The 20,248-nt window shown below is 38.5% G+C and overlaps 3 protein-coding genes and 1 long non-coding RNA gene across 4 annotated transcripts in view; 3 read left to right on the forward strand and 1 right to left on the reverse strand.

Annotated features, from left to right (window-relative positions):
- The window catches only part of LOC105838791 (ATP-dependent RNA helicase DHX33), a 124,748-nt gene that overhangs the window by 41,879 nt on the left and 62,621 nt on the right, over nucleotides 1-20,248 (forward strand). The gene's annotated exons all lie outside the window — the stretch shown is intronic.
- On the reverse strand, nucleotides 2-4,487 carry LOC105832408 (transcription factor Adf-1-like). Its single transcript, XM_036285628.1, has 3 exons — nucleotides 1,445-4,487; nucleotides 643-993; nucleotides 2-389 (listed from the first exon to the last, which is right to left on the reverse strand). Exons 1-3 carry the CDS (start codon nucleotides 1,587-1,589, stop codon nucleotides 40-42), a joined length of 846 nt encoding a protein of 281 aa, XP_036141521.1. The 5' UTR covers nucleotides 1,590-4,487; the 3' UTR covers nucleotides 2-39.
- LOC118645142 lies at nucleotides 5,468-6,046 on the forward strand. Its single transcript, XR_004962935.1, has 2 exons — nucleotides 5,468-5,569; nucleotides 5,661-6,046. It is a non-coding gene; the product is annotated as an uncharacterized LOC118645142 (long non-coding RNA).
- On the forward strand, nucleotides 16,582-18,173 carry LOC114254203. Its single transcript, XM_028189837.2, has 2 exons — nucleotides 16,582-17,332; nucleotides 17,925-18,173. The coding sequence occupies exons 1-2, from the start codon at nucleotides 17,025-17,027 to the stop codon at nucleotides 18,163-18,165; spliced, it is 549 nt and encodes a 182-aa protein (XP_028045638.2). The 5' UTR covers nucleotides 16,582-17,024; the 3' UTR covers nucleotides 18,166-18,173.

The following is a 20,248-nucleotide window of genomic DNA, read 5'->3' on the forward strand; positions in this document are numbered from 1 at the left end:
GGATAAAACGATTTATTTTTATATTACATTATATATGTATTACTCTAAATAATTGGCAATTACTTGCATGATTTCTATTTTGCAATGTATCAATTGTCTGTTGTCTAAATTTTTCAAGTCAGCATATATTGAGTTACAAAAGTTTTTCAAGGAATTATCTTCCGCAGTCAAAGTGTTTCTTTCAGTTACAAATTTTTGAAAAATATCTACGGCTTCATCCATTTTGGCTTGGAAAGATGCTTTATTTGAGGAACCTTTGTCACTCGGAGTAGTAGATCTGGAGCGCGAGCGTTTTGCTGCAGGTGATTGAGTAGTTTCTCTTGAAGTGCGGTTTATGGTTTCTTGTGAAGTCTCGTCCATCGATACGTCGTCAAAATCCTTATGTGTACCTGAAAATTGAATTAGTACTATTTTTAATGTATTATTACTATGTTTATAATTGAAACAAATTATTTTAATATTTAAAGAGAGTAAATTAGTATAATTTGAAGAATCAATCATCAGTATAAAATCACTCTACGAAACTATACATTGCAACGTAAAACATTTATAATTGCTACAACCGAAAGTGTTTATTATAATAGTATCTATAAAACCAAAGACGTAAAGAAAATTACAAAATTTTAAAATAAAATTGCAAACCAGTTTGTTCGTCCAGATATTCCACATATTCATTTGGTGTTTCATCAAGGTACTGAACATCTTCATAATCTAATTCTTCAGCAGCATTATGCTTTTGAGCCAAATTTTGAGAATCTTTGGCATAGGAATCATTTGATAGCATAGAACATGAAGAATCTTCAGTGTCTTTGCATGGTGACTCGACGTTACTAAATGTCTTCCGTCGTTTTACACATTCGTGTAAAAATGCCAAATTTTTCATTAATGGCCATTCTTTCTGATCCGATGCTCCTGATCCTGATCGTATTAATTTGCATCGTTCTTTTGAAAATCGATTCCGCAAGGCAATCCAGCGATCTCTACATTCAGAACCTAAATAACAATTATAATTATTTAATACTCATTCCATCAAGTATGTACATCTGTATTTATGTAACTTTATATGAGACATATATATTCAACGTACTTCAACTAATTGAAAAGGACAAAAAAATATGTTGAAAAGGCTCAATTAATTTAAATTTAAAAAGATAAGTAGCTAGAGAGCCTACGACAGTTATTAATTCGTATAATGTATATTATTAAAAAAAAAACAATAACAAATGTGGACTCTCTAACTTATCTTTTTAAATTTTAATTGAAAATGTTATAAATGTGATTGAAAACCAGTCATTTATCACAATTCAAACTTTCTATATCTTCTCTAACAAAATAACCTAACTTTTTATTTGTGTATACAAAACGAACAGAAATTTAGGAAAAACTTTCATGTTAGTATTTCTATAATAATTAATATTTATCAAATACATTGTAATATACTCACTTGATGCATTCAATTTGTTACCAATAAATTGCCAAGAGTTTTCTACGACATTTTTGTTCTTATAATCTTTTTCTTTCTTGTCGTATAAATGCCGAAATTGTTCGACCCACAAAATTAAATCCGCGTCATTTATTTGTACATTCATCACTATTACTTTTTTTTTTTAATAGACCACTATATCACGTATGTTGTATGTCAAAAGGTTATGTGCTTTCGACTCCCTTGATGGATTTCAATTCTTTTCCGTTGCTTTCACTGGCCGTAGGCCGGTAAAGATAAAGTTGAGTCAACTTTTCGGTTACGGCCAAAAATAACAGATTACGGCCAACTATTATAAACGGTAGTACGGGTTTCCTATCTTTCAACTTTTACGGCACCGGCCTAAGTTAACGGTTACGGCTATTATAAACCAACCTTTACTTTCAATTACAATTGATCAGTTTCTTATGGCATAAGGCTTACAGTTATTGTAAATCCGGCCTTAGCAAAAAGGACACCACGCGAAAAAGTTATATTAACTTCCAATTGTTTAGGCCGAGCGCACGACGTCACGCATGTGTGCGTCTAGTTCGCACATATATATTGTTGTTAAAACGTTTTGTTCCGTTACAAATAAAACGTTTTACACGCAACACTCGTACGACGTTGTGCAATGAACATTTCACTAACATCACATATATAATGTTATTAAAACGTTTTTTAATGTCCCAAAATAAACGTTTTACATGAGAAAATTCATGTACCATTATATAATTAATGTTTAAGAAACGTTTCGTATATAACGTTAAGCTTACATTTTAAAATGTTACTAATGACACGTTACAAATTAAATGTTCTTTAAACGTTGCAAAACGGTTAATATGTAACGTTACAAACTGGATGTTGTTTGAAAGTCGTGTAACGTTTCAATTGAAACCTTTCAAATATTCGTTTTAATTACAGAAATGGAATGTTCTTGTGACGTTCCGTAGACGTTAGAAATAAAACGTTTTACCAAAACGTCTATGCAACATAAACATTCATTATAAAACGTTTTTAATGCGATGTATTTTTTTTTAACGTAACGTTTTCTAAAGGTTTCATGTTTAGTGGGTATAATCTATTACTAATCGCGTTCGCGAGACCGCGCCGCGTCCCGCTTCGAAACGTTGCGGGCCGGATGTTGCCCACGGATAACAATTACCTGGACAGGAATTTTCCTGCTGGAGGCGCATTCCTTAATATGTTCGCCACTTCTTTATTGAGCTGCTGTTCTTCGACGTATTCGTCTATTTTCTGTAAGGTGAAAATTTGAGGATTGAAGGGATATGTTAAGGTTTGGAGTTCGATGTGGTTGACTGGGGTGGGTTGTCTAGGGGTTGAGGATAATCGTCTGTAGGGGATATAAAAAAATTTATGGATACTGATGGATTCTCGATTACGGGAATTTTGTCTAAATTTGGGAAAAAACTCTTTAAAATTGTAAATATCTATTCCTTTCTATTGTCTGGTTGGCGACGAGCACCGCGGTGAATAAATATAAAATTACCATTGTCTTGTGTAGGCCTTTGTTGGGACACGTACAAGACAATTTCATTAATTTTCACTTATAGAAGAGAACGTTTACGCGGATGATTACGGATTTACACTGGATATAATCTATTACTAATCGCGTTCGCGAGATCGCACCGCGCCTTGCTCCGAAATGTTGCGAACCGGATGTTGCCCACGGATAACAATTACCTGGACAGGAATTTTCCTGCTGGAGGCGCATTCCTTAACATATTTGCCACTTCTTTATTGAGCTGCTGTTCTTCGATGTATTCGTCTATTTTCTGTATGGTGAAAATTTGAGGATTGAAGGGATATGTTAAGGTTTGAAGTTCGATGTTGTTGACTAGGGGTGGGTTGTCTAGGGATTGGGGATGGTCGTCTGTAGGGGATATAAAACAATTTATGGATACTGATGGATTCTCGATGTCGGGAATTTCGTCTAAATTTGGGAAATAAACTCTTCAAAATTGTAAATATCCATTGGTGTGAGTTCGGGTGTATTAGTAAGTTTTAACCGTTTAGTGGGAAGAGGTGGGTTATGAGATTCCTCAATCTCTTCGTTTGGCGGAGGAGGTACTTCCGAATCGAGGAACTCTTGGATTTCTCGATCAAAATCTTTAACGTTTTTTTCTGTAAGGGATCTTAATACGCAAATTGCTGCGCGCCTACTGGAGGGGGGAGGAATTTCATTAGCTTTTTTTATTGAGGAAAGCAAAATATTTTAGTATTTTCAGAACTTAACTAGTTAAGTTCTTACTTGGCGATGCTTCGCGTTAATGGCTTGAACGATCTAAATGATGTTTTAGCCATTTGATTTGCATTGATGAAGAAAAGAGGGGAATAATCATGAGTTTTGGCTAAAAAATTAAATTTGAATTAAATGGTGTTTGCAACTATCTTCATTTCTTTTATTTATTTAGGTAAAGGAGGTAAAGAGGGATAAAGACGGAAAGAAGTAAGAGAAAGGAAGTTCTAAATTTTTTAAATAATATTAATTTTTTTGTAGTTGTTAAGATCAATAGTGAGGCGCTCTTAATAATAATTTCTTAAAGTTAATATGGAACAACGACATTCGTGCTTAGCAGAGTCTCGCAGTTGGTAAATGAACGTTTACTTATTTACTATCGCACCAGAGGTAGAATGTGAAATCTTAAAAATAATAATTCTTAAAATTAGAAAGGAAGTGGCGATATTTGTGCGTGGCGGAGCCTCGCAGTCGACAGATGAGCGTTTGCTCACCCACTATCGCACCAGAAGTAGAATGTAAAATTTTAAAAATAATAATTTTTAAAATTAAGATTTTAAATGCTACAATATCGATAGTGAATTTAAGAGAAAAAAAATGAGAAGATGAGAGAGACACATCTACTGGCTTGATGAAAGAGGGTTCAATGGAAAAATATAGTCGAGTTGCAAACACACACAACGATAACGATAACTTTGAAGGATTATTTTATGGTTTGTCCTGACTCTGCGCGTCGAGTTGTATACGGTTTAAGGATGTTATGTATGCTTCTCGGGATGATAAGTAATTATTAATTACAGTTTCAAGATTTATTTATTGCTTTGGTAATTATACTTTTATGTACCATATAAAATAAATTTACAATGTTACTATAAGGTTACACAAAGGGGCGAAGAGGGGTGTAGTACAAAATTCAGTGTTATCAGACTTATAAGATAGCAGTGGAAAACAGGGATTGTTCAAAATTGGAGTTATTCTTTCGGGAGGTTCGTTCTGAGTCGGAGGTGTCCGGCTGATCGGTTATGGTACTACACACAGTTATTAATTTTAATGAGATTATAACTAAATAGACAGATTTTTATATTTATCGTTCCGCATTGCTTATGGTAGCGTCGTAGTAACACTTCCCAAGAAACGATCGCGATTCTCCCTGATTGTTCGATAATCGAAATTGTTATAAAAACGTGGTATATCCATGTGTATCCATCTAATATTAAAGTATAGCGACAGCGAGTTGGGAATCTCGATCGCTATTTGATGATTTATTCGTCTCGTGTACATTATTATTCCTGCGTCCCGTCTCGTCACTGGGCATCCTAAACCCCATTTGTCAAAACAGGCGTCGGACGGGTTGCCTATCTTCCAGGGGCCCTTGTCGGCTTGTGGTCGGCTATATATACGATCGATCCGTTAGCGATCGGGTCGTACCTTTAGTTACTACAATATAATTTATTTATGATTATAATGAGATTATATATATTTCTCGAATTGCACGATAGTTGCATAAACCATTTAATATGGTCACTTTTTATAGTTTTAATGTTTTAAACTGTCACAAACTGAGACGCGGCAGGTATCTCGCTTTCCCCGTCGCTGTCATCCTCGTTGTTGTTCGCCGGATCGTCGTCTCGGGTCGGTGAGTCATCGGGCGTCGCCTCTGGCGTCAGCGTCGGGCGTTTCGTCGGCGTTTCTGCGTCGGGCTTCGGGCTCGGCATCGGCGTTGGCCTTGGTAGATTTGCCTCTTTCTGCGCGCTCGGCCCGGTCCTCGCTGTTTCCTCCATCCTGGGAATTTTTACCGACAGGTTTCACGGACCGGTGCAGCGTCGACGGAGTCAGGCGGCTGCAAGGTTAGGTTGTGACCGAACATGCTCACAGAATTAATAAATTCTTAGAGAATCTTAATATTTCCGAAGATTCCTTACTTTACACGGTCGCCAGGTCGGTGTACAGCCCCGCCGCCAGGGTGTGGTCACGGCCCTCTCGTCTTGTCGGCCGGATGATGTAATACGCCTACACGGCTTTGGAATGCGGAAGTCCTCGTTGTTTACGTCCGCTCAGACTTGGCTGGGACCCCCGCGTTGATAGAATCCTCTGGGACGTCTCGCTATGCGGTGCGCGTCGGATGACGCAATCTCCCGCCACTAACGGATGCTCGCCCAGGATGGGAATTTTGGGTCGCACGAATAATTTAAGGCTTCAGGGTTTTCACACAACTCGATTTATTAATACATTCGCGCACACACTCACAATGTGTGAACGTGACAAATAATATATAATATGTAATTCAATAAAACTTTATTCACGGCATTGCCGTTTATTGCAAATGTGAACTTATAATTATTTATGCATGCACGCACGCCGCTCACTCTCTCTTTCTCACGCATGCTCGCACGGCTCAGCGTATCACGGATCGAGTGTTTTAATCGGGCTTTAACGCGTTTATTTGCATGCACAATAAACAAACAAATATAATATATGCGCTGTTGCGCTCGAAATGCGCCGCTTACTATCACGACGCTTGTCGTATACGAAAATATGAACATTGGTTAACACGGGTATATAAATCTTTATAATATATATATATATGACGCGGTTTTCGCTGTCGCAGTAACAAACTTCTTATAAATATAATAATCTTTACAAAACTTATGCGGACTTGCCGCTAACGCATATCTAATAGTAAATATTAAGAGAATCTGATTAAAAACATATAATATGAACGGGTACGGTCTTGCCGTTATGAACAAACCTAAGATTAATGTTTATTATCACAAGAAAGTGAATTTAATGTTAAACAAACTGTATATATGCGGTCTTGCCGCTATAACAAAGTAAATATAATGAATACTGAAAATACTATCACAATATATAATGTGACTTTACTGCTAACGTTAAATATAGTATGCGGTCCTTGCCGCTGCAAACACAATCAATGAATATACTATTATTAATAAATCTAATGCGAATTTAACGCAATAATAATGCTACGCGGTCTCGCCGCTGCGAGTATGCTTAATACTATCTAAAATATATTTATATAACTTAATCTACGCATAGTAACACGCACACACTGTATATATATACTTAATAATTAATCTTACGTATCTAAACTTAAAATTACACTGCACGGTTTCTAGTCTTTGCGCGCACAGAGTTTAATTTCTCGTGAGTCACAGTGTGACGTAACGCGATGCAGGGGGCACGTCGGGATTCCCCTCGTCCCCTCCATCGAACTGAGCTGCCGGCTGAGTCGGCGGAACCGTGAGTCATCCTTCCTCGGCTCGTCCGTCGGTGCCTGGCTTGCTGGTTGAGTTAATATGTTCGAGTCGGGCGTCGGACTCGGCGTCGGCGTTGTCCTCGGCGTCGGTGTCGGTGTCGGCGTTTGCTTCGGCGCCTCGTCCATCCTCGCCACGTTGATTCGGAGGTCTCGGATCGGTGCAGCGTCGGCTCCTGCTGGCGGTCTACTGCAAGGTTAGGTCTACCAATAATCGAGATATAAATTTTTTAAATTCTACGAATGAGTGTGTGTGTATGTGTGCACATATATTAAAAATTTTTTTACTTTAATTGGATTTTATGATTCTAGTACAATTTTCATTTCTTATGTTCATAGGACGATTAAAATGTAATTTTTGCATCTTAGAATAATAATTTATGATCTTACTTTCATAATAATAAGATATCTGAACATTATAATTAATCGTCGCTTTCCGTCTTTCGATTTCTCGATAGGCGGGATAGTTTATTGGAAGGGTAGTATATGATTTACAATGAATGATTACGCTATCTTTAGGGCGAACTCAAGGAGGAAAACCGAGTCTGCAAAGAGCAGGCCCGGCAAAACCCCTTTCGAATATTTATTGAAGAATCACTTGAACAAGAAAAAAGACAAAAGAATCAAAGTAGACAAATGTGAGGCGTAAGCGTTGTGTTCAAATTCGAATAACGAGTGAAAATCGCTACGTGGACGATGCAAATGGAGATCGGGCTCCCGCGCACCGGCTGCAGACACGGTCGCGCGCGCGAAGTACTCGAGGGCGACTCGAATCTCGCTCGACCTGCGTTATCGAGATCACGAATTTACGCGAGCACTTATAGTGCGAATCGAGGAGACTCGATTTTGAATTTCGCAGGCGCACTTGCAGCGTAATGGCACTTCACTGGTCGATCTCTCGGAAGGAACTGTACGTTCGGATCGGTCGGCACGTGCCGGCTTCTCCTCGTGTTTCCCTTCCCCGCTTCGCGTTACCGCAACGCTTGGTAAGAATCGGGAAATTACGCAGAGCCGGTCTTGTCCACGAATCACGCCTTCAGGCGTGTTGCGCAATGAAATTTGGACAAGTTTTCAAATGCTGCCAATCGTAGCTTTATCTGTGTTCCAACGGAACACAAGATTTATGATTAAAATCACATGGATGATTACTTTTTATGGATTCAGTACAATTTTCAGTCTTTATGTCTTTAACTGGTTAGTAAAAAAGCAATTTATTTTCCTTAATGCACGAAGTTGCCGGCTAAGTGTAAAGCATACGAAAAAAACCCAACTTTCAATTTATAGCCGGGGTATTTTCTTTGCACTAGAGTTCTTACAATTCTTGTGGAAACTGTAACAAAGCGCTTCTACCAATAAATCTAACTAACGCTTAGTGATATCTAGGGGATGTCTTATATTATTATATTGTAAAGCGCGTTCGCGGAAAGAAAGGAAACACTGTTAACTTTCAAAAACCAAACAGTTTTATTTGGAGATAAAATACAAGCATGTCCGCTTGGCATTCACGACGCGACGGGCGTACTAGATTAAATAACGGCCGAATTTTTGGACTCTCGCGAAAAACGACTTTGAAAAAATTTATACAAATTAATGAATAATGCAGTATTTGGTAAAATTATAGAGAATGTACGCAATCATGTTGATGTAAAACTATTGACGAAATAGGAGGGGCGGTACGACCCGGAGGCAATAATTGTTAAACCGAATTTTCACAGCTGTAGCATTTTTGTTTAAAATTTAATTGCCGTAGAATCGCGTAATCTGAAGGTGAAATTCAACAAGCTAATCTACGTAGGAATGTGTATCTTTGACATCAAAAATCTGCTTATACGAATTTCAAGAGTACAGCTGCCTCTGTATCGAGATAAATGTAGAGTCATGTACACCGACACCGCAGTCTTATATAGTACGTCGAGTTCGAGGATGTTTACGAAAACATGAGGCGTCACATTTATAGATTTGACACGAGTGATTATTCGGCCGACAATGCATATGATATGTTTCTCGAGAATAAAAAAGTGCCGGCCCTAATGAAAGACGAGAACAATGACGCGATAATGACCGAATTCGTCGGACTTAGTGCAAAAATATATGCGTTGAGAGTAGATAGAAAGGACATCAAAAAGGCGAAGGATGTCAAAAACATTGTCGTGGCACGAGCCACAATGTTCAACGATTACACACGCTGTCTCAACGAAGGGATCGAGATAACGCGTCGCCAATCGTATATACGATCGAATTTACACGAAGTATACACGGTGTCCAAAACGAAAATCGCCTTGAGTCTGTACGACGACAAACGATATCTTCCGGATTCGACTGAGACGTGAGCACATTGGCGGATACCTTTGTACGTATGTACATAGTATGTATTTATCTATTTTTTATTGTTTTTCTTTGTGGTTTACAATCTCATCAATTAAAATACATATATTTTGTACGTCACTTCGCGACTTGGCCATTGGGCAGTCTTACAAACGGTTACCCTTTCTCCTCTCCGCGCCCACCTAAGCCTTTTCCCTTTTCATATTCTTTCATCCTCATCTTTTCCTCTTTTTTTTATCTTAGTTTCTTACACCAACCTTCTTCTTTTGCCCCCTGTGGCGCCATCTCCGTCTCTTCCTTCCACCAATTTTTTCCACGTCATTCTATGTTCTCGCCTTCTCACCTATTGCTTTTACTTCACTTTTCATCTTCAATCTTTGACTTTCCTCCTACTTTCCTTTAATCTCCGATCACCTTTATCCCGCCTACCCCTATAATCTTCTCGTTGCTCTATATCTCCTCTCTTTCACTTTTTTTTCATACTTATTTCTCACTTCCAAAATTGGAGTCGATTATCCATTTTGCTATTCCACCGCGGCGCTATCATATTTGCTGCAAATAAAATAAAAATAATTTGCATTTTCTGTTAACTGCATCGATACCGTCTACTAGCATCAATTTCCATTCATCTATAACTGTTTGAATTGCTGTTTCACACGAATAATTTTTTCTGAAGCCCGACTGATGTTCCGTTATGATATTATTACTTTCTAGGTAGACCTCAATTTGCTTTTTAACTATTATCTCTAGTACTTTTTCATATATTGGTAATATATTAATAGGCCTATAATCACTTGCCCTCTTAGGTTTCTCTACTTTTGGTATTGGAATTATCGTGGATGTTTTCCACTCTTTTAAAAAACAACCCTCGTCATAGTTTGGGTGGCTCCAATCATGCGTAGTTGCATAAGCAAAGGCTCAGGTATTGAAAATGCGGCCTGGTCAAGCATGAGGAGAACGTCACGCTCGGTTGCAGTGATGGGTTGTCGGAGTTTGACTTTTAGGCTTACCATGCGAAACCACATCATTGCGGTAGCATAGTAGTCTAAATATTCAGGCAGAAGAGTTTTCTGCACATTTGCATCATCTGCGAGATATTCAGCGTACATAATACGTGAAATCTCAATTAGTATGGGAGCAGAGGGAGTGATTCTTGTATCTTAGTTCACTTCTCTACTGCTCATGCCTGTTGCAAAGACAGATCCTTTTGATGGATCATCGTTGGTAGGTGTCACATCTTTTGTCTCAGCTGCTGTTTGCAGATGGGCAGGAGGGTTTATTCCTTTAGGGAATTTCCTACCCTTAGGTTGTCTTTGCGGGTTCGGCTGTGGTGGTTGTTGTCGGTTTGGTGGTTGTTGTTGGTGTGGTTGTGGCTGTTGTTGAGCCAGAGCGACAGCTGGCTTTATAGCTGCGCCCCTCTGACCGAAACCATTTCTTTGATTAAGGCCAGGTAATATAGCGTTAGGGTCACGCTGATTCTCTGGACGGCCTAAGTACACACGTCTTGGCTCCATGGTGTTTGCGATACTAACCTCAGCGGTATAGAGTATCTCGGACAAACAAAATTCCCTGTAGAGAGAGAGAGAGAGAGAGAGAGAGAGAGAGAGAGAGAGAGAGAGAGAGAGAGAGAGAGAGAGAGAGAGAGAGAAACAATTATATATACACACATTCACACACACATGCTTACGCAGATGTAGAGAATAAACTTACCAGGCGAAGAAGCCACCAGCCGGAGTAATCCATTCTGCACATAATTCCAATAGTAAAAAAAAAATACAAAAAAGGAGGAACTAACTAAAGAGGGGGAGGAACACAAATACTATACTTATACTTAAAATAATCACTATATTAACTAAAGGAGGGAGGAAGTTCAATCACTCCTCCGACTCCTTATCTCCCCCTTCTCCCCGAAGTAGTCTTCACGCGCAGGAGAACGTTCGAGAGCACCAACATCACGCTCCCACTCCCCTTCGGACTCCGAAACGTCCACGTCCTCCAACAGCCGGTCTATCATACCGGGAGACGGGGGAAAAGCATATGGAACATTATCCGAATCGGAGACCTCGTTCTCATCGGAATCCTCACTGGAGAACACTTCGCTTTATTCCTCCTCGGAGCCCTCGTACTCCGCCGCGTCCTCCACTTGGTCCTCAAAAATCCCCACAATTTTGCCCTCGTCCGGGGACGCGTCATCCAAAGCGATAACCCCCGGATTAGGCGACGGGGGTGGCGATGGCGGCACTAAAAACTGCTTTTTTTTCTCTCGCGGACCGTCGAAAATGAAAAAATATCTCGCACGACAGCTCGGACAAGACTGATCTTAGAGCAGTCCAAGACAGTCGACCCAAAGGCCACATTAGCTGAGATAAACATTACATCTTTCTCACGCACAATTAAAGAAGAGCACGACGTCGACGAGATAAAATAATGCTGATTAATAAGATGCAAGGTAGTAATGATAAACCATCTTGCAGGGGACTTCTATGTATTTACCTGGCAACAGTAGCTCAAGGAAGCGACACGCCGTATCAAATGGAAAAATTCACCCATCATCCGGGGATCTACTATGAGAAAATATCATGGACGCCGACGACAAAAAGATAATTGACGAACAACTCGCAATGTTACATGACGCACAACAGTCAACACAGCACGCAGTACACAACCAACTAAAAATAATGCAGGCAACTATAGCACACATCGACGAGACAGAAAAGACAGTACAACATAATGAATATCTCCTCGCGAACGCGACCAAAAACCTAAAGCTAGAACTACTAGAAAGCGAACGCGTAAACAACATACAATCGAATTTTATAATTATCAGCACCGTACTGTCAGAGTTAACTCGCGATGCGGAAGACGTCTTAGATTACGTCACCCTATTAAAAAGGGGTATGATGCACCTCAGACTAACGCTTATAGACCATATTATACAACTGCTTAAAGACGCGAACTCTCAACTCCCGGAAGGACTCTATTTTCCATTTAGAGCGAACCAGGAGGAATGGTTGTGACCGAACATGCTCACAGAATTAATAAATTCCTAGAGAATCTTAAAATTTCCGAAGATCTCTTACTTTTCACGGTCGCCAGGTCGGTGAATTGCCCCGCCGCCAGGGTGTGGTCACGGCCCTTTGTCTCGATCGGCCGGACGATGAAATGCGCCTACACGGCTTCTGGATGCGGAAGTCCTCGTAGAAATACGTCCGCTCACACTTGGCTGGGACCCCCGCGTTGTAGAATCCTCTGGGGTGCTTCGCTGCGTGGCCGGCGTCGGATGACGCAATCTCCCGCCACTAACGGTCACTCGCCCAGGATGGGAAATTTGGGTCGCACGAATAAACAAAGGCTTCTCGGTTCTCACACAACTCGATTTATTTAATTATTCGCGCACACATTCACGCTACGGCCTTAGGACGCCCACGCGTGTGTCGCTATTCACTTGTCTACGTGTCGCCTCTCGCACAACGCACGCAGATATCGCGAATTTATTACGCGCTCGCGTTAATTAATACGCGCGGAAAGAATCTGCAGGCAAGGCTCGCGGGTGGTGTCGCAAAACTTTGATGTCGCGCCCGTTGCTGCCTATGCACTAATTTCGTAAGATACGATAACGAGATCGCGCGGGAACACGTATATGCACGCACGTCCGTCTCCCGAGACGTCTCGTTGCAGACTTTCGTCGTTGGGACGCCGAGCCGTTCGTTCTCATGCATCCCTACCACTCGGTGCACCCCGATTGGCTTGTTGTTGTCAGGCTGTAGTCTGTCGCCAATCGGTGAGCATCGAATGGTATCTCACTCATACTCACTTCTTTTCTCGCTCTGATGCTATGGCACCGCATGCGCAATGCGTCAGAATTCCATAGCGCCGAGCGAGTAACATCGCAATGCTATTGGTCGCACTGGTCCGTGCATACGGACTGCCTTAGAGGCTTAATGTCCCAAAATGAATAATTATTGTTTAAATTAACTGTATTGCCTAATTTGGCATTAAACAAGATAAAATAATCAAGAAACGTGCGCTCGCGCTAAGCGATATGCGCTCTGAATAAAATTACGGACCAGTGTTACCTACGGTGTGAACGCGCTTAAAGCGTCACTCAAAAATTAATGAATAACATCAATTAACGCAGGCTAATGCGTTGATTACATAAAATGTTCCGGTTCGTCTGTCGTAGCGTCGTAAACCTGCCAGAGAACGGTCGCGATTCTCTCTTGTCGTTCCGATATAGTTATCGTTATTAAAACATGATATATGACGTTCCACCAATGAATATTAAAATAAAGGGTTATCGTCTGGGGAATCTCGCGCAAGTACGACCATGGGCAACCTAACCTCGAACTGTCAGATTCCGGCTGCCTGGTTCTCATGAGTCTTATGCCGCTCGCGGTCCTCGGCTATCTCTGTCTCTGTTTAAGAAGAGCACAGAAACTTACTTACGACGTTTTACGGAACGTGACAAATAAAATATTGAATATAAATGCAAAATAACATGCAATGGATATAATTTATTCCGGCTGTGCCGTCTAACACGTTAATATATATCATATAAAATTTTAATGCACGCACACATGCCACACACTCCTTTCCATACACGCACGCTCGCACGGCTCGGCGCATACGATCGGAATGCGATAATCGGGCTATACTGCGTTTGTTTAACATGCACATAAAAGAAATAAAATGGATCTCGCATCCTATCGCGAGTGTGACACTCTAATGTCATTACAACGGAATATAAAATATCATGTGCGCTCTGTCGCGCTCGCAACATGCCGCTCGCTATCGCGACATATAGTTTAACAAATATATGTGTACGCTTTCGCGTGTAATAAACGTTTTAACAAATACATGAATTATAATAATTACAATGAATAAAATAAAAACATAAATGAATTTAACATCATGTAAGGAATATGAAGTATAGAATGTAATAATATATAGATGAATTTAACGTTATCTAAACGTATGCGGTTCTTGCCGCTGCACAAACAATAAAGGATATTTATGAATATAATTGAATATTAAATGTAATGAAAACTATAGACAAACTATAACACGCGGTCTCGCCGCTGCGAGTATTTACACTACTCTAACTTAATAATTGATATACTTAACTTAACGCACGCTTTACACTATTTATCTATATACACTTAATAACTAATATCACACGGATAACTGTTTCACGCGCACTGAGTTTCGCGTTATGAGAGTCACAGCGTGACGTAGTGTTCTGCCGGAGGAACGGTAGTCTCCCCCTCGTCCCCTCCGTTGAGTCGGGCTGCCGGCTGACTCGGCGGGATCGGTGACTCATCGTCGTACGTTGCATCCGCCGTTGCCTGGCTCGCCTGCTGCGTTAGTTCGCCCGAATCGGGCGTCGGATTCGGCGTCGGCGTCGCTCTCGGCGTCGACGTCGGTGATGTTCTCGGCGTTGGTCTCGGCGTCGGCGTCGGTGGAGTCCTCGGCGTCGGCGTTGACTTTGTCATCGGCATCGTTTTCAGCGTCTCGTCCATCCTTGCAACGCTAACTCGGATGTCTCGGATCGTAGCAGCGTCGGCTTCTGCTGGCGGCTGCATGGTCAACTATTGAACAATTTGCAATTGTAAGCGCATACTGCGACAGCGTAAATATATACACGATTTTGCGTTTTCCATTAATATCGGCGTCGAAATACGAAATATTAAATGTGATAGCATTACCTGTGCCAGAACATAATAACACATTCTCAGTAATAGATATCAGGTATCCTACCATAGCGATAGACGGGGATCAGCACACGTACATAACCTTGCATCGATTTACAAAATTGTATGAAGATAAATAAAGATTACCTATGCGAGCGAAATTATCCTGCGAATAGGATTAATCCGCACTCCGTGTGTGAAGTTAAAACGTTTCTAGAAACCGATAGGTATCACGAAAATTGTAACATTAAAAACATAGCGTCTAACCATAGTTTTTGGATAGCCTTAAGCGACTCGCACTCATGGCTATATTCCGTACAGGAAAAACAAACTGTAACATTATACTGTAAAGACCACGGACAGATAAAGGAAGTGATTGAAAAAACGGGTAAAATAACATTGAAGAATAACTGCAAATTAATGACGGAAGACACAATAATAAAGTCTCCTAAGTTATCACACGATACAGAAATAGAAACATATTTACCACAATACAATATTTCTATACTAGAGAACGAAACAAAGCTAAGCATAAATGCAGTGCAACCGATAAAATTAAAAAACATTGTCCTACATTCCTCAAAGTTAGAGGACTTAAACAAAAAAATTATTGAAATGGACAAAAAATTGAATGAACAACCGAATACAAATTTTCAGTCACCGCACTTTATCTATCCAACGGCTACCAGCGGAACAGTGATTGTAATAATACTAGCAATAATAATAACTGTTGTTGTAATAAAAAAGAAAAAACGAAACAGCCATGAGAAGCGAGTCACACTAGACGTAGATGCGGAATATACAATTCCCAGATCTATTTTAAAGCGTAGCAGTAGCACGCGTTTTTAATTAAATATACAAAAACTTTGTACTTCCTTTTTTGTTTTTTCAACGGGGGAGGGATGTTGTGAGCGAAACAACCAATAAAATAATATTATAAATAAAGAATATAGAGTATTAAAATTATCACATAGCTTGCCGAGGAAGGCTCGCTATCACAAGGTGTCAGATGACATATGCCTCGTGTGCTGCCGGCCGGTCATTGCACTGGGCAACGCACCAGCCACCTCAAGGAATTAGCGAAGCCAGCTTAGCAACAATCATGCCACCGGAAATGCATACCTGCATTTTGGCAATTGTTGCTAAGCTCGCAAATATTTCCCGGATGCGCGCGGGAATGACTACATATAGTCATGCGGAGGGCCCGATGCCCCCACTAATAATCAAACCCGCGACACTATTTAAGCTGCTGCCGAACAGCGGCCCGTGGGATCAGTGATTAGTAATCAAGCCGATATATACGGTCCGCACGAGTAAATTACGAGTTCGGGACTTAGCCGCAAGCAAACCTCAAGCGAGCGAAGAGACGACGCGTTAACTCCGAATCACGCGCCGTATCTAATCAAGTGTAATCCGACGCGGCACCTTCGCCGACCGCCGCTATTGTACATTACAAGTAGAATAAATCTTTTTATTAAATTCACGTCAAATCAATGAGTGAGTGATTTGAGGACCCTGCCAACAAAAGCCGCTTCTTTCCGCGAGTTCTTACTCCTTGGGCAGCAACGAATCTCTAAAGATCTTTTGTCGCACTGCAAGGTACGGCAAAAATCATTTGTTGTACCGCAAGGCGCAACAGTTTTAACACCAGAGCGTTAAGACTAGCTTTAAAATGATACGAGTTATGTCTAATGAGAAATGTATCCTGAAAAACAAATATATATATACATATATATATAAGATGTGATGTAAATTAACATTATATCACAGTAAAATATTGAAATTATTCATAGCCTGCCACTAAATACAACCAGAAATTGCAGCAAATTGATATTGACTGCATTTGTTTATTAAGTTGCTTATTAAATTTATTTATGGGTGCGTTCCGAATTAAGCATGAAACGCGTAGACTGCAATACTGATGCGCGACGCTTTGAAATCGTTCCGTTTTTGTAATGCACGCATAAAACGCATGAGCGCTTGAAAATTTTGGAACGATTTTCTGAGCGACTTATGCGCTATGCTACAGTGGGTTGTCAGTTGAGAAAAATGGACGCCGAACGAAACAACAAACGTTTAATAGCATCAAACATCATTTTAACGATACTTTTAAACAAAAATGACGAAAGTGATAATTCGACATCGAGCGAGAGTGAAAATGATGATAACGATGATATTTACGTAAGGAATATGCAAACATTATATTGTATATTAATGGCGAATAAAGTACGAGGGGAAATGATCGCAACAGAAAAACTTACTAATTACGTTGAACGCGTAATTCCCAATTACTCAAACAATGCATTTAAAGAGCATTTTAGGTAAGCATTTCAATATAAACGTTATTAAGTTATTAAATAAAAATATTTGGTTTTAATAAATTCATTTCATTTATATAAACGAAGTGCTTTAATGGTCATAGTTACATTTTAATAAATATAAAATCATAGTTAATATTTATTATGTGATTATATATATTTTTTAAAGTTTATTTAACTGCACATTTAATAGATTTTTCAGTCATAACATAATTTTAGGTTGAACAAGAATTAATAATATCACTTTATTACATTGAAAATTAATTACTAATTCTTTATTTTTTTAGAGGGAAAGGGTTCTTACATTTAGATGCGAGTTAGTATTATTTATTATTAAATTGACTTTCAATTTAATGACGTGGGAGCGTTCCAGATGCGCACAGTAACAAACGGACACTACCAATCAAATTGCTGGGTTGGTTAGGGTTAGGATGAATTTATGGAATTTGATTGGTAGTGTCCGTTTGTTACTGTGCGCATCTGGGATTCACTCGTTTATATTGTGTTTTCATATTATTAAAATCATATTTATATTATGTTGAATACGTTCTTTATTTTATTTTACGTATATTATAACTTAATGTAAACGTTCTAGGATGTTTCCGGCAACATTTCAAATGATTTTAACATCGATTGGACCAGCGTTAAACGCGACAGGTACTGAAATTGGCAGAAAACCTATATCAGCAGAAAAACAACTGCTTATTGCTTTGTGGTTTATGGCTACTCCTGATTCGTATAGGTACATAGAAAATTCATGCTTTCATGCTTTGAATTTATATACACTGTGTTTTTGTTTTCTACATATATATGTAATAATTAATATGATTACATAACGATAAGAAACGATGAGAGAATTTTATGCGGCAAATATTATAATACACTTATGAAAGAAAATTATTATTTTAAGAATCAATTGTGAATTTATGGTAATTTTTTATTAATGTTTTCATCAAGGATTTAACAGTACGACACAATTCGATAAGAAACAAAGTTAGAATTGTAAATAAGATATTTAAGAAAAAGAAAGATTCTTTCGTGAATGTACGAAAAACTTTTATTAATTTACTTATTCACAATTACGATAGAAATTAGATTATTTGTAGATTCCATAAGTTTCTATCGCTTTCGCTCTTTCGACTTTCTTAATCACAGCAGTTTATTACAGTTTTAATTTGTCATATCTTTGCTAACTCCTAATTTGTCAAGTAATCGCGAATGTGCGTAGTGGCCATCGCCGCGAGTGTAGGCGGTGAGAGGCGAGGGCGGCGAAGCACAGGCAGCGGCGGCGCTTCTCCTTCTTCCCCCCGCCGCCGGCAGCCAATGTTTGACACAGTGGGCCGTGCTACAGCTCGAGCGTCTCGGCTCTTCGCACGGCGCGCTCTCATTTGTAGAATTTGAAAAATTAATATCTCGATTATTGGTGGACCTAACCCAAGACAATATTGAATTTTTATCTTCATCTCAATCCCGCCTATCTTCCTATTACGGGATGGCTTCTGATTACATTACACCTTGTATAATATTCTTAAACTTATGTATAAACATACTTTTATACAAAATTATAAAGTAAATTATAGATATTTGTTACATAAAAATAGAAGTGTATCTTACCAGCATTTTTGTCGTCATTTTCATTCGTATTTTTATTTAATTCGTTTATTTCAACTTTTGACTCAATATTATTAATTTTACCTTGTTCTTTTGCAACAAGATCTTGTAAAAATACTGAATTTATAAAAAATAACATATACCCAGATAGCAAAATATATGCATTCTGAGATCATATTGTATTCATATCTTTTACAAACCTGATGACAAATATAGACACAGATGTGGGCTCATATGCTGCTCAGATCGCAGACATGTTATGATATCTTTAAAATTTTGCAAAAAACTACATAATGAGTACATACATGATGTTCAAACTAATATTGCATATTATATGTTATATGACGTTTGTAATATGACAGCAATATATGTTTGCATTTATTGCGATCTATGAGTTCATTTTATGATAATTATGTACCTGTTGTTAGATTAGGCTAATTTTTAGGTTAGGATATACAATTTAATAAATTTTATTATAAAAGAAATTCATTTATTATATAGTTTTGCATACATTAATAATATAAAATTAGTTCTAATTTTTATAACATTGCATGTAATCTTATTAAAAAATTCTTCTATAAAATTAGTTATAATTTTTATAACATTGCACATGTAATCTTATTAAAAAATTTTTCTATAAAATTACAAAATTATTAAATATGCCATTTAAATATGCAATATATGAATATGTTATTTGAATAGTACATTTTTAATTTTTTTTCTTCATTTGTTTAAATAAACAGAATATTCCTGTGTGATTCTAAACAAGTGGTTAACTCCAACTTCACAAAAAATGGAATTATACCACTACAACGGCTTGAAATATATTATATAGGATGTGTAAAACAGAAAATGTTGCGGTAAAGTGTGATTACATCTAACGGTCAGTTTACAAGCGTATATCTATCTAAAGAATAGTGCTATACACATAGAGTAAAGTTCTTGTAATATATATAACAGCTTTGGCAAATTCACAGCAGATGCCGTTATCGTCATATAAATCGTTTACTTCCTAGGGCAAGCTGTAAAATAAAAATAAATCTGCATTAAAAATAAGCAAATTTAAGAAAAATTAAGAAACTTAAAATATAATCACGCATGTATATAAGTTATGTAATTAAAGTCTTGATTTTATATGTGATATATATATAAGTATGGATATAAGAATGTATACATTATACATAGCAAATTTTAAAGAAAATAACTACTTACGTATAAAGTTTTGTGTAACTCAGTATTTTTTTTTTACATTTGCAGTATTACATCAATAAACATATATATAACTCGCTGTATGAAATCGACTTTTCA

Source organism: Monomorium pharaonis, chromosome 4 (assembly GCF_013373865.1).
Source record: "Monomorium pharaonis isolate MP-MQ-018 chromosome 4, ASM1337386v2, whole genome shotgun sequence".
NCBI lineage: Eukaryota > Metazoa > Arthropoda > Insecta > Hymenoptera > Formicidae > Monomorium > Monomorium pharaonis.

Excerpts from the sequence above, each read along its gene's own strand:
- LOC105832408 (XM_036285628.1), bottom strand. The coding sequence starts at position 1,589 with ATGAATGTACAAATAAATGACGCGGATTTAATTTTGTGGGTCGAACAA. Across the intron at positions 994-1,444 it reads TAACAAATTGAATGCATCAA|GTTCTGAATGTAGAGATCGC; the intron begins GTGAGTATATTA and ends ATTGTTATTTAG. Across the intron at positions 390-642 it reads ATATCTGGACGAACAAACTG|GTACACATAAGGATTTTGAC; the intron begins GTTTGCAATTTT and ends TTCAATTTTCAG.
- LOC114254203 (XM_028189837.2), top strand. The coding sequence starts at position 17,025 with ATGCGCTATGCTACAGTGGGTTGTCAGTTGAGAAAAATGGACGCCGAA. Across the intron at positions 17,333-17,924 it reads GCATTTAAAGAGCATTTTAG|GATGTTTCCGGCAACATTTC; the intron begins GTAAGCATTTCA and ends TAAACGTTCTAG.